Genomic DNA, 12102 nt, shown 5'->3' on the forward strand with positions numbered 1-12102 from the left:
GGAATCTATACCAAGGTACATTGAAGCTGTGCTGGCTCGTGGTGGCCCAATGCCCTATTAAGACACGATGATGCTATTTCCTTTATTTTAGCAGTTACCTGTATGTGTATATATATGTGTGTGTGTGTGCATGCTTGCGCACTGTCTGTGTGCATGCATATACACTGAGTGTACAAAACATTAGGAACACTTTCCTAATATTGAGTTGCACCTGATTCTGCCCTCAAGAACAGCCTCAATTTGTTGGGGCATGGATTCTACAAGATGTTGAAAGCGTTCCACAGGGAAGCTGACTCATGTTGACTCCAATGCTTCCCACAGTTGTGTCAAGTTGGCTGGATATTCTTTAGGTTGTGGACCATTCTTACGAAACACACACGGGAAACTATTTTTGAGTGAAAAACCCAGCAGCGTTGCAGTTCTTGACACACTCAAACTGATGCGCCTGGCACCTGCTACCATGCCCCCTTCAACGGCCCTTAAATCTTTTGTCTTATCCATTTACCCTCTGAATGGCACACCTACAAATCAAGCCAAATCACATTTGTTTATATAGCCCTACATCAGCTGAAATATCAAAGTGCTGTACAGAAACCCAACCTAAAACCCCAAACAGCAAGCAATGCAGGTGTAGAAGCACGGTGGCTAGGAAAAACTCCCTAGAAAGGCCAAAACCTAGGAAGAAACCTAGAGAGGAACCAAGCTATGAGGGGTGGCCAGTCCTCTTCTGGCTGTGCCGGGTGGAGATTATAACAGAACATGGCCAAGATGTTCAAATGTTCATAGTGGATTTAACAAGTGACATCGATAAGGGCTCATAGCTTTCACCTGGGTTCACCTGGTCAGTCTATGTCATGGAAAGAGCAGGTGTCCCTAATGTTTTGTCCACTCCGTGTATATGTGTGTGTGTTTAAAACCTACCAGCCTGTATTAATTACTTCTTCCCCAGGTTAAACAGCTAAGACATCCACCACCCTGTCACAACACCTCAGCGACAGAGTATGTCCTAATTTCTTCATTCGTTTTAATACAGTTTTCCCTCTGCTTAACGTCAAATATTCTCACACTTTCTAATTCGATCATCACAGCCTTAATGAACCCCAACAGTACCTATAGCACCAAACCTCCCACACCACGTTTGATATTTTCCTGACATAATTCTCTGTTACAGTCCCCCTAGTCCTCTGCTCATCATATCGACTATCTTTCAGGTAATTTTGCATTGGGGATAATAACCCAACACCACAATGAACTCTCATTGTTTTATGTTGCTCTGTAAATAAACCATATGCTAACTTATTGTCACACACTCCTGGTGTGACGTCGTGTGTGGCCTTAAGACCTGTTCTGTGTTCTTTTCACACAGTGTGCTTACGTAAAATGCTTTAGCACGGAGACAAAGTGAGTTCCCATAAATACTTGCAGGCCCATAAACCTTTACAGTACATTCAAGACAGCTGCCCTCGATGTGCAGTGATGGTGGTCTTAATACTTATTAATAACTACACGGTTACTGTTTCCTTACCAGTCTCCAAAGCTGCAGGGTTATCGTGGGCCTTGGACATTCAGTGCCTATATGTGCAGTCAGTACTGCATTGATGACTGTGTTCAGTGATGAACATGGCATTGACTATGACGGAAAGGTGACACGATCAGGTGAGTAGCCCCACCATGGAAAGTGGAGGCAGAGAGCATCCGTGTAGTCGTTCATGTACGTTATACAATATGTGTCTGGCTGCTTGTTTGTGTCCATACATCTCACACAGGAATTTGTAGCTGGCCAGGATCCAGTGGAGATCTATTGAATTCGACTTTCAGCTCGGCGGAGAGCTGCCTCAACCACTCGGAGTTCTGGACGACTGTAGAGGAGAGCCATGACAAATTTGTCTGGTCAGTCCAATCTGGCGTTGTGTGCTTCAAAGACGGCAAAACCCTTGTTACACATTTTGTAATCATGTTAAACACTGTAAATGACGGAGAGTAAGCACGTTGCACATTGTTATATGTACATTTAAGTTGTAACACTTCACCAATTACTGGATATGGACTAAAGATGTACATTTATCGGTTCTTTTCTCTTTTTAGCAAACAAGGAGAAGTTGTGTGCGTGCTCCCAAATGAAATGTGTGACAGATACCCCACACCTCCTCTCACTTCACCCAGCCCAATAGCCAGCACTACTTTGCCTGCAACAACAACACAGTCTCCTCCACCCAACACCACTCTACAACAAAACACCACCTCCCTCCCATTGAACACAACATTACCTCCACCCAACAGCACCTCTACAGCGCCAAATACTACAACATCAGCTCCTAATACAACAACATCAGCTCCAAATACTACATCAGCAGCTCCAAATACTACAACATCAGCTCCAAATACTACATCAGCATCTCCAAATACAACAACATCAGCTCCTAATACAACAACATCAGCTCCTAATACAACAACGTCAGCTCCTAATACAACAACGTCAGCTCCTAATACAACAACGTCAGCTCCTAATACAACAACTTCAGCTCCTAATACAACAACGTCAGCTCCTAATACAACAACGTCAGCTCCTAATACTACAACATCTGCTCCTAATACAACAACGTCAGCTCCAAATACTACAACATCAGCTCCAAATACTACAACATCAGCTCCTAGCACCATTGTCACACCACAAACCAACACAATGACAACCATCCACCCCATTCATCCTTCGCTAAACACCTCCACAACCAGGACCATTGCCACAACTCCCCCGGGTAATACCACTGCAAACTCATCAACACCCGTCCTTCCACCAGTAAACACCGCAACAGCCTCCCCAAAGACCACCACGACAGCCGTGATAACAACCACCGCAGGTAACCACTGGGATTCTAACCCACTCTGACCTTTGATCTATACTGCTGTTACATTCATTTCCATTGAACATACTTGTTTTTTTATGGATCCCTTTTCCCACAGCACAAAACACCACAGAAGCCAGTAATGAAGAGCAGGCCAACCAGTTGCTGGATCTGACAAGCGACGTGTCCAAGCTCAACTCCTCCCAGGTGGACCAGCTGGTATCCCAGCTAGAGGCCCTGCTTGCTGGGCCCAATGTCAGCCTGGCTCTGGGGAAAACCTCTGTCACGATCGTTAGCAACCTGCTGGGTGTCTCCTCTGACACCCTGGCCTCCTCCTCCACCAAGTGAGCTGACTGGAGCTAAACAATGTACAGTTGTTCAGTTGTTCTGCCTGTTGTGCTGCCTGTTGAGCTGCCTGTTGAGCTGCCTGTTGTGCTGCCAGTAGTGCTGCCTGTTGAGCTGCCTGTTGTGCTGCCTGTTGAGGTGTACCTGAAAGGATTACTTATACAAAGCCTGTAAAGAGACTGTGGCTACATTTTCTTGAAACTGAAAGAAAACTTAGCAATGGCTTTGCTAGGCTGCACGTCCGTAACAGTTCATTTTTCTACCAGGATCATTGGGATTGTTGATACTGTGGGCCTGAAGCTGGTTGTTCAGGAAGACGCTACGATTTTAACCGAATCGGTCGCTCTCGCCGTCAAAACGGTGGACGGCACTGATTTCCAGCGAACATCTTTCTCCATCCGAGACCCCAACAGTGTGCAGGTATGACCTAAACCTTCTAGTAAGGAAACACTGAATAGGAAATACTGTAACCTTGGTTGCCCTCAAAATGCATGCAAATCTAATGTAAGACACCCTTCACTCTGCATGTATTATCTTTGCACAGCACAGTATGATCTGGTATGGTACTCCCTGTACAGTGTGAGGCCCTGCTGGTATGTCAACTCATAACCCCTGTTTATTGCTATGTTTTAACCATAGAGAAATGTGTCCCCTTGTAGATCCGTGGAGACAACAGAGCCAGGAGGAGTGTGAGAGCAGAGGCTTCCTCCCTCCCTCAGGGGTCCGTCACATTCCCCTCTTCCCTCACAGCGAACCTCTCCCCTGAGCAGCAGCTACAGGCCTCCAGACTCCAGTTCAACTTCTACCAGAAGAGCACTGTGTTCCAGGTACCCCAAAACCGTACCCTATTCCACTGTACGATCTGCTAGAGTAGAATTGAAGCATGACAGAGTTGAAAAACCCCTACACCCTAGTGGACTAGTGTAGTAATTGTCAGATTCTTTCCATGCTGTTTCTCAGGACCGAGCCCTGGGAGACAGCAAGCTGAATAGTGGAATCCTGGGGGCCAGTGTGGCCAACCTGTCAATCAAGTCTCTGCAGGAGGACGTGGTCATCACCCTGAGAAACACTGAACCTGTCTTAGTGAGTCCAGCAAACACCACACTGTACATTTGAGTCAAAACCGCATGCCTTGCGTCCTGGATGTGACATCTTTGAGAAAGCATTTCATGTCTGTCACTTTGTCATCCCAATGAATCCTTGACACACTGTCGTCTATTGATCATTTGTCCACACAGGCACATTTCGTGGTGGCATGTGTTTTCTGGGACTTTGGCATGAATGGTAAGCGTTCCGCTTGTGTCAAATCAACATCAACTGTTGTGGTGAACAGCAGCTGGAGACTAACAGTGAAACGCTAACTTGCGGGTCCTTTTCCACCAACGCAGAGTTAAAGGTACAAAATAGAAAATAGAAATAGTGAGACGAGAAACAAATGGACGGTGAATAACGAATCACAATCAACATTTCAAATGACATGGCTATGTACAGGGAGTACCAGTTGGTACCGAGTCAATGTGCAGGGGTACAAGGGGATTGAGGTAGCTATGTACATATAGGTAAGGGTAAAGTGACTGGGCAACAGGATTAGATAATAGACTGAGCTGTAGCAGCCGCATATGTCGAGAGTGTGAAAGTCTATATGTGTGTGAGTGTGTGTGTGTGTGTGGCATCAGTATGCATGTGCGCGCATGTTATGGATGTGCGGGTGTATGTGTGTGTTGGTGTGTTAGTGTAAGTATGTGTGAGCGTGTGGGTAGAGGCCAGTGTTGGTGCATAGGGTCAGTTCAAGAGAGTTAGTTAAAATAAGGGTCAATGCAGGTTGTTCTGGTTGCCATTTGATGAGCTATTTAGCGGCCTTGTTTAGCAGTCTTATGGCTTTGGGGGGGTAGAAGCTGTTCAGGGTCCTGTTGGTTCCAAACTCGGTGCACTAGTACCGCTTGTCTTGCGGTAGCAGAGAGAACAGTATGACTTGGGTGACTGGAGTCTTTGCAAAAAATGTTTGGCCTTCCTCTGACACCGCCTGGTATAGAGGTCCTGGATGGCAGGGAGCTCGAGCCCAGTGATGCATGAAACGAAGGCTACCTCTTAAAATGAATAGAATTGTTTTAAAAAAAAAATCTGATAGATGGCTCAGGAGGCTGGAACCGGGATGGCTGCTCTGTCAGGAACAGCACAGATAATGAGACTGTCTGTGTCTGCAACCATCTCACCTGCTTCGGTGTTCTACTGGTGAGTCCATTCTGAGATAGAGGGTTGTAATGGGATCTCTCCCATTCAGTCTTTGTCAACAGAATGATTTAATGTGTATTACATGTTTTTGGTGTTTCTTCTCACAGGACATGTCCAGAACGGGCATAACCAGTTGTCTCCAGGCCACAATCCTCACCTACATCACCTACATTGGCTGTGGTATCTCCGCCATCTTCCTCTCCATCACTCTGCTCACCTACCTGGCATTTGGGTGAGTCTGAGTGCAGGATATCCATGATGACACCCACCTGGAGGGCTGCTCTAAATACAAAGACATATAAACAAGCTCGAATCAGTGCAACATCAATCTTAATGCGTTTCAATGTGTTCCTGTAGGAAACTGCGTAAGGACATGCCATCTAAGATCCTGATCCAGCTGTGTGTGGCTCTGTTGTTTTTGAACCTGGTGTTCCTGGTGGATGGTTGGCTGGCCCTCTACCCTGACGCTGTGGGCCTCTGCATCTCCACCGCCTGGTTCCTGCACTACTTCCTGCTGGCTTCCTTCACCTGGATGGGCCTGGAGGCCGTCCACATGTACCTGGCCCTCGTCAAGGTCTTCAACACATACATACCACGTTACATGCTCAAGTTCTCGCTCCTTGGCTGGGGTAGGTGAAGAAAGGATTCTGTCTGTTTTCTTCTTCTTCTCATGTTAGTGAAGAACAGCCACCGTGTGCAAGTAAACGTGACCGTTTCTTACGGTTTCAATGCAGTCTGTTGTCTCTCAACCTAGGAACTCCACTCCTTGTGGTCATTGTCGTCATTGCTGTTGACGAGGACAACTACGGACTAGTTGGCTACGGAAAGTACGTAGATGGCTCCCGCACAGATGACTTGTGAGTCCCTTGCATTTTGTTCACTATTCAACATGCCGATTTACAGTTGGAGTCTTTGTATGAAGCGCGTGTATGTGCATCATGAAATGCATACTCACATTTGCGTAATAGGACAGCTGATAGGTCTACACCTTATTATCCATATATATATTATTTATTAATGTTATACTGTATTGTAAGCCATATATCTTCTCTCCGTTCTTCTCCCACAGCTGCTGGCTGAAGAACGACATTGCCTTCTACGTAACCGTTGTGGCTTATTTCTGTGTCATCTTCCTGATGAATCTCGTCATGTTTGCGGTAGTGATGGTTCAGCTGTGTCGGATAAAGAGGCAGAACCCCGACAACAAGAAGCACCGTAACGGGCTGCAGGACCTGCGCAGTGTGGTTGGAGTCACAGTACTCCTGGGTCTCACCTGGGGCTTTGCCTTCTTCGCCTGGGGGCCCGTCAACCTGCCCTTCATGTACCTCTTTTGCATCTTCAACTCCTTTCAAGGTGAGATTTCGAGCTCCTTCAGATCTGCCCTAAATGCTGTATTCTCAGAGAGGACAGACGGTGCGTGTGGGGTTTCATGGGGAAGTGTGTAACCAGTTGGTACTTAATCTGGAGCTTGTGTTCTTTTGCAGGGTTCTTCATCTTTGTGTTCCACTGCGCTGTGAAGGAGAACGTGAGGAGGCAGTGGAGGACTTATCTCTGCTGTGGTAGACTGAGACTGGCGGAGAACTCAGGTAAGACCTGTTGACCTACACCTTGTAATAAAACAGTGACCTACATGTGGTTAATTTATGAAATCACAGTGCTCTAGGGTAAAAGAGCAGAACGTTTCATCTCATTCGTCTTTTCTCATCACAGAGTGGAGCCGCACCGCAACACAGAAGACAGGGAAGAAGTCATTGCCAGTGACCAGAGCCACTTCCCTCCACTCCGACAACTCCTCCCAGTTCAACAATTCCTCCATCTTCTCCTTCTTGTCCAATGACTCCTCAGAGCGACCCAGTGGAGGAATAGGTAGGCATTGGGAACCAGGGAGGGGGAATCAGGGTTTGTTAACAACCAATATGAGTCAGAAAACAGTAAAGAAATATATATATTTTTTACATGCTGGTCTACTCTTGTGCCATGTCATCATATTAAAACCATTGTATGCAGAGCTGGGGATGGCTTAGCAAGCCTTCATCTCCATCTCACTAATTACCTATGTAACCCCTGAACTCTGTGACGGGCTCTGAGATGACCTTTACTTTACAGCAGTGGTGTAAAGTACCTAGGTAAAAATACTTTAAAGTACTACTTAAGTAGTTTTTTGAGTATTTGTACTTTACTTTACTATTTATATTTTGACAAGTTTTACTTTTAATTCACTACATTCCTATGAAAATAATGTACTTTTTACTCCATACATTTTCCTTAACACCCAAAAGTACTCGTTACAATTTGAATGCTTAGGAGTACAGGAAAATGGTCCAATTCACGCACTTGTCAAGAGAGCGTCCATGGTCATCCCTATTGCTTCTGATCTGGCAGACTCACTAAACACAAATACTTAGTTTGTAAATGATATCTGAGTGTTGGAGTGTGCCCCTGGCTGTATAAGGAAATAGTGCCGTCTCATTTGCTTAATATAAGGAATGCACTTATGACAATTGACTACTTTTTCTACCACTGTACTTAAGTATGTTTAAAACCAGATACTTTTAGACTTTTGCTCAAGTAGTATTTTACTGTGTGACTTTCACTTTTACTTGGGGTATCTTCACTTTTACTCAATTATGAGGATTAGGATTTAGTCAATTTAGCCAAGCCAATCAAATGGTTACTGCATCTAACTGCACCCCCACCAATACCTCTAGTTTAGTTGCTGCTTCCCTGATTCCATCGGTCATAAGTGACACTGCTCCCTTGTTGCTTGTTTTCTTTTCTTAATGAAAAAGGCCTTTCATCGGTTCTGCTGCCAGACATTGGAAAGAATGTCATACATTTAGTTATAAACAGTGAATCACCAGAATAATTTGGCCCTTGAATATAGGACACTGGAAGTCTAATCACCATAACCAGCTGACTTTATATGTGGTCCTTCAACGCAGAGGAGTTAATCTCAGAAATACACTACATGACCTATGTGGACACCTGCTCGTCAAAATCTCATTCCAAAATCATGGGCATTAATGTGGAGTTGGTCCCCCCTTTGCTGCTATAACAGCCTCCACTCTTCTGGGAAGGCTTTCCGCTCGAACATTGCTGCGGGGACTTGCCACCATTCAGCCACAAGAGCATTAGGTCGGGCACTGATGTTGGGCGATTAGGCCTGGCTCCCAGTCGGTATTCCAATTCATCCCAAAGGTGTTTGATGGGGTTGAGGTCAGGGCTCTGTGCAGGCCAGTCAAGTTCTTCCACACCGATCTCGACAAACCATTTCTGTATGGACCTCGCTTTGTCATGCTGAAACAGGAAAGGGCCCTCCCTAAACTATTGCTAAAAAGTTGGAAGCACAGAATTGTCTGGAATGTCATTGTATGCTGTAGTGTTAAGATTTCCCTTCACTGGAACTAAGGGGCCTAGCCCGAACCATAAAAAAACAGCCCCAGACCATTATTCCTCCTCCACCAAACTTTACAGTTGGCACTATGAATTCGGGCAGGTAGCGTTCTCCTGGCATCCGCCAAACCCCTATTCGTCCGTCAGACTGCCAGATGGTGAAGCGTGATTTAACACTCCAGAGAATGCGTTTCCACTGCTCCAAAGTCCAATGGTGGCGACCTTTACACCACTCCAATCAACGCTTTGCATTGCACATGGTGAGCTTAGGCTTGTGTGCGGGTGCTTGGCCATGGAAACCCATTTCATGAAGCTCCCGACTAACAGTTCTTGTGCTGACATTGCTTCCAGAGGCAGTTTGGAACTCGATAGTGAGTGTTGCAACCGAGGACAGACGATTTTTATGCGCTTCAGCACTCGGCGGTCCGTTCTATGTGCTTGTGTGTGCACAATAACCACTTTGCGACCACTTTGCGGCCGAGCCGTTGTTGCTTATAGACATTTACGCTTCACAGTAACAGCATTTACAGTTGACCAGGGCAGCTCTAGCAGGGCAGAACTCTTACGAACTGACTTGTTGTAATGGTGGCATCCTTTGACGGTGCCACATTGGCCTTACTGAAGAGCTCAGTGACTTTCATTCTACTGCCAATGTTTGTCTATGGAGATTGCATGGCTGTGTGCTCAATTTTATACACCTGTCAGCAACAGGTGCGGCTGAAATAGCCGACTCCATGAATTTGAAGGGGTGTCTACATACTTTTGTATATATACATAGTGTCCCTCTCTAATGATTTGGATATAGTAACTTGTGTGCAGGATAATCTGTAACTCTGATGTGTCCTATTGCAGGTAGTCCATTTGATGACAGATCCATCACTGCCCTGGAAGAGCCCAACTCAGACGTGGTCCTCAACGAGATAAACAGCCAGTTTAGGAGTCCGAGTTCGAGAGCACCCTGACACCTGTGAAAAACTAGGGGCTCTATTCAATCTGTATCACGAAGATCACTTTACAGATTGTGCAATAGAAATATCAAAGTCATTTCCGATTGCGCCGACATATGTTCACCGTGAATGCCGTCTTGGTTAACATGGGAACGTTGCCTTTAAATTTCAATCACGCTCTAACGCTAAACTTCTGCGATATGGATGGCGGAGGCCTCCGGGTAGGCTGGTGGGGGAGGGACACGGTGTGACACGGTGTGTTTCATAATAGTTTTGAAGAATATATGAAATAGTTGCATGTTAGTGTTACATTTTGTAGTATAACGGAAAGGTGTGACAGATCACCCTGAAGAGATGGGACATCACCAAAGAGCTTGCATGCTCATGGATTCCATCTGGTTGACCTGGCAATACTATCATGAACTCGCCTGGGCTGGCACCTATGATTGTGAATAATGCATGTACTGAAAGGGTATCTAGCACAGAGAAAACCCCCACTCATAGATCCTCATGAGGCGCATCCTTTGACCGCATTTTACATACTTAATTTTTTTCTCTGCATTCTTCAGACCCGTAAGTTAAATGAAGGTTAAATTTAAAAAATTGACAAAAATAAGCTAATACCAACACTGTGTCGCTATCTGTTTTCATCTTTTAGATTTAGCTCTTTTATACTCTATTCAGAATCAAGATATTTTCATGAGATGTACAGTACCAGTCAAAGTTTGGACACACCTACTCATTCCAGGGTTTTTCTATATTTTTACTACTTTCTACACTGTAGAATAATATTGAAGACATCACAACTATGAAATAACACGTGTAATCATGTAGCAACCAAAAAAGTGGTGAATAAATCAAAATATATTTTATATTTCAGATTCTTCAAAGTAGCCACCCTTTGCCTTGATGACAGCTTTGCACACTCTTGGCATTCTCTCAACCAGCTTCATATGGTAGTCACCTGGAATGCATTTCAATTAACAGGTGTGCCTTGTAAAAAGCTAATTTGTGGAATTTCTTTCCTTCTTAATGCGTTTGAACCAATTAGTTTTGTTGTGACAAGGTAGGGGTGTATACAGAAGATAGCCCTATTTGGTAAAAGACCAAGTCCATATTATGGCAAGAACAAGTCAAAGAAGCAAAGAGAAACGACAGTCCATCCTTACTTTAAGACATGAAGGTCAGTCAATGAGTAAAATGTAATGTTTCTTCAAGTGCAGTCGCAAAAACCATCAAGCGCTAGGATGAAACCTGCTCTCATGAGGACCGCCATAGGAAAGGAAGACCCAGAGTTACCTCTGCTGCAGAGGATAAGTTCATTAGAGTTAACTGCACCTTAAAAATTGCAGCCCAAATAAATGCTTCAAAGAGTTCAAGTAACTGACACGTCTCAACATTAACTGTTTTGAGGAGACTGCATGAATCAGGCCTTCATGGTCAAATTGATGCAAAGAAACCACTACTAAAGGACACCAATATGAAGAAGAGACTTGCTTGGGCCAAGAAACACGAGCAATGGGCATTAGACTGGTGGAAATTTGTTCTTCGGTCTGATGAGTCCAAATTTGAGATTTTTGGTTCCAACCGCCGTGTCTTTGTGAGACGCAGAGTAGGTGAACGGATGAGCTCTGCATGTGTAGTTCCCACCATGAAGCATGGAGGAGGTGGTGTGATGGTGTGGGGGTGCTTTGCTGGTGTCGTGATTTATTTACAATTCAAGACACACTTAACCAGCATGGCTACCACATCATTCTGCAGCGATTCTCCATCCCATCTGGCTTGCGCTTAGTGGGACAATCATTTGTTTTCAACAGGATAATGACCCAACACACCTCCAGGCTGTGTAAGGGGTATTTGACCAAGAAGGTGAGTGATGGAGTGCTGCATCAGATGACCTGACCTCCACAATCACCCGACCTCAACCCAATTGAGATGGTTTGAGTTGAACCTCAGAGTGAAGGAAAAGCAGCCAACAACTGCTCAGCATATGTGGGAACTCCTTCAAGACTGTTGGGAAAGCATTCCAGGTGAAGCTGGTTGAGAGAATGCCAAGAGTGTGCAAATCTGTCATCAAGGCAAAGGGTGCCTACTTTGAAGAATCTAAAATGTGAAATATTTTTTGATTTGTTTAACACTTTTTTGGTTACTACATGATATGTGTTATTTCATAGTTTTGATGTCTTCAATATTATTCTACAATGTAGAAAATAGTAAAAATAAAGAAAAACCCTTGAATGAGTAGATGTTCTAAAACCTTTGACTGGTACTGTATGTTCATTTTTTAAAGAATCACAATAATGAATGTATAATTAAATGTCATTTCACCAATAACAAATTTA

General features: G+C 44.6%; 2 protein-coding genes across 2 annotated transcripts; both read left to right on the plus strand.

Annotated features, from left to right (window-relative positions):
• The first annotated feature begins 1761 nt into the window (after positions 1–1761).
• LOC110533123 (mucin-5AC) lies at positions 1762–4304 on the plus strand. Its single transcript, XM_021617214.2, has 6 exons — positions 1762–1890; positions 2086–2858; positions 2962–3187; positions 3455–3608; positions 3848–4015; positions 4149–4304. The coding sequence occupies exons 2-6, from the start codon at positions 2123–2125 to the stop codon at positions 4302–4304; spliced, it is 1440 nt and encodes a 479-aa protein (XP_021472889.2). The 5' UTR covers positions 1762–1890; positions 2086–2122.
• On the plus strand, positions 4159–10502 carry LOC110533124 (adhesion G-protein coupled receptor G2-like). The gene is made up of 9 exons (XM_036989353.1): positions 4159–4271; positions 4427–5420; positions 5528–5652; positions 5778–6049; positions 6175–6277; positions 6490–6773; positions 6905–7006; positions 7131–7286; positions 9666–10502. Exons 3-9 carry the CDS (start codon positions 5531–5533, stop codon positions 9773–9775), a joined length of 1149 nt encoding a protein of 382 aa, XP_036845248.1. The 5' UTR covers positions 4159–4271; positions 4427–5420; positions 5528–5530; the 3' UTR covers positions 9776–10502.
• The last annotated feature ends 1600 nt before the right edge of the window (positions 10503–12102 follow it).

The sequence above is a fragment of the Oncorhynchus mykiss genome, chromosome 10 (genome assembly GCF_013265735.2).
Source record: "Oncorhynchus mykiss isolate Arlee chromosome 10, USDA_OmykA_1.1, whole genome shotgun sequence".
In the NCBI taxonomy this organism is placed as follows: Eukaryota; Metazoa; Chordata; class Actinopteri; order Salmoniformes; family Salmonidae; genus Oncorhynchus; species Oncorhynchus mykiss.